A 2,507-nucleotide genomic window follows, 5' to 3' on the forward strand; every position below is an offset into this window, starting at 1 on the left:
AGCCCCATCTCAGACAGCTAGTTTTAATGTGTTAAGGTTTTGTGTGTGAATTTCTCCATTTGCTTAATGACATTTAGAGTACCAGTATTGTCTTTCCATTGAATTGCAGTACCTACCCTTGATACCCAGAATTTGAAAGTGTTGATAGGATTCAGTCCCTTATTAGATAAGTTGTTCGGTTTGCCACTTTTGATCAGACTGTTCAGCTCAAAGTGTGTTTTGTAATAGAGGTGTTTTGTGGGTATCATGTGTTGGTGGAATAGGTTTAACCTTGCAGTCATGGAGACATTCTCCTGGTCATTAGTTTCATTGAGAACTCTGTTCCGAATCTGATATGTGAGTAGTCTAGGCAGGTCATTTAACTATTTTAATTACTTTAAATACACAGCTTGCCTTTACATTTTATAAACTGTCTGCATTCAAATACAAAATACCACAACCAAAAAATGTTTTGTACATGAAGCATGAGTTTCCCCTAATTTTTAATTATTCCTTATGCATTTTAAGATTTGTTTCTTTGTTCAAAAAGACATGTTGTCCAAGCTTAAAGGAATTGAACCAAGGTCTGCCATTTTTGGAAAAGTATAATTATAGTTTTTCACATTTCGCAAGACAATAAAATGGTCGTTTAGCGAAACTTTGTTATAGGGTGTATGTTTGTTACAGATTGTCTATTTGTACTTACTTCCTATATTATGTATAACTTTTAAATGTGAAAATTGTGTTACTAAATACAAAAATGCTCTTTTTTTTTATGGCTGAAATACTATAATGAATCATATCATTTAGTTTGCTACTGTAAAAAAAAAAATTCTGAAATACATCGGAATGTCCCATTTCTTAAATTAGAAATTGGAAGCAAAATTACTTGTAAATTACATTATCCTTCAGTGCAAGTTTCTGTTTGGTTCCTTTAGATATACTATAGAATAAAAAATGTAGCAGGAAATTGAAAACATTTTATGCTAAGCTGATATCCTTTACTTGTTAGTACTATATTCACATACTGTATTTACAAGCTTGTAATCATCATTGGTGTTGCTGAACAAGAGCTAGAAATTTGTCTTGGTAACTTATGCCTGTGCACCTAGATATATCACTTTTGAATATTAATTTTTCATAGAAAGTAAAGGCATTCTTGATGTGTCTGTATATTTAAACTGTACATACATGCAAGTTGTTTCTCTAAACATCATTTTGACCTGAAAACTTTTCGTAGGTGTTTAAAATATGTGTAATGAAGAAAATGCTACCATGACATAAATTGATTCATGCTTCCAGGAGAATAACGTTGTAAATCTTACACTCCAGATGTATCTTTGAAATTTAAATTCAGCACAGTGTAAGTTATATGAAAGATATTTCTCCATCTCCATACTTTCATACCCCCTACTACTATAAAAAAGTTAGTGATGCCTCTAAATCAGTTAAGAAATTCAAAGGTATGATGCTGAATGCCAAAAGCTGGTAAAACACCAAAAACCATTAGGTCAATGTTCGTGATCAAAACTGTGATACACTGTAGACTTTTTGGAACATTATTCTGAATTTCAAATCATAGGTGTATAAAAATACCATTGAGAATCTGTCTTTTATTTGCCAAAAGTCACTGATCAGGAGAGTTTTATATAATACGTCTTGTCAGCTTGTCTGGAATATAACAATAGAAAAACATTTGTTTAGTCTAGCAATTCTTTTCTCTGAAATATTCTATTGGTTTTCAGAGCTTCACCAGCTTTTGATACTCAGTATGTTGACTTTGAAACTCTTTCAAAAAATGATTGTGTGTGTGTGTATGTGTGTTTGTATACACACATACACACACAATCATCAAACAATTGATCCGCTGTATAATACTGAATAATGAATTTGACGAAATGTCATAACATCATTAACATACCAAAATTAATTTAGGTTACTATATGGTGAAGTAAAACAGACTCAAAACCTCATAGACATTCAAAAAATGTTTTGTGATTTACCAACATACTTTATTCTATCAAAAACTTTTTATACTGGAGCTGTGCAAATATATATGTATGCATGTCATAGTGAGGCCCAGGCCACAAATTCTGGTATTGAACATGTGGCCAGACAAAAAATGGATCTGAAATACTATTTGAGGAAAGTGGGAAAAACCATGTACAGTCTTGCACAATTTTTATCACAAATATTAGGTTTATGAGATCATAAATAGCAAATATTTTGAAATTCAGATATTTTTACATATGTAAATAAAACATGCTCTTTGATTTTAGTTTGATACAATTAAATTTTTCATATGCATACAATGATGATACCTAGTTTATAGATGTACATACAGGTAACCATTTTCATTATTTCCAGTACTTTGTGTAAGTGGAGAAGAATGATAATACAAAACTTGTAAAAATTTGATTCTTATATATTAATTTATTTGCTGTATTTTTTGTCATAAGACTATATATGCTCGTAATATATATATATAGTAAACTAATAATGGATGGAGACGGCTTAAATGGGTAATG

The 2,507-nt window shown here is 30.7% G+C and overlaps 1 protein-coding gene across 1 annotated transcript in view; it reads left to right on the forward strand.

Moving 5' to 3' along the window:
* The first annotated feature begins 1,351 nt into the window (after nucleotides 1-1,351).
* The window catches only part of LOC106478522 (zinc finger SWIM domain-containing protein 8-like), a 57,057-nt gene continuing 55,901 nt past the window's right edge, over nucleotides 1,352-2,507 (forward strand). The window contains exon 1 of the mRNA XM_022382142.1: nucleotides 1,352-1,442. Coding sequence (XP_022237850.1) covers nucleotides 1,352-1,442 — 91 coding nt within the window. The remainder of the gene's footprint in view (nucleotides 1,443-2,507) is intronic.

This window comes from Limulus polyphemus, unplaced genomic scaffold (genome assembly GCF_000517525.1).
Source record: "Limulus polyphemus unplaced genomic scaffold, Limulus_polyphemus-2.1.2 Scaffold220, whole genome shotgun sequence".
In the NCBI taxonomy this organism is placed as follows: domain Eukaryota; kingdom Metazoa; phylum Arthropoda; class Merostomata; order Xiphosura; family Limulidae; genus Limulus; species Limulus polyphemus.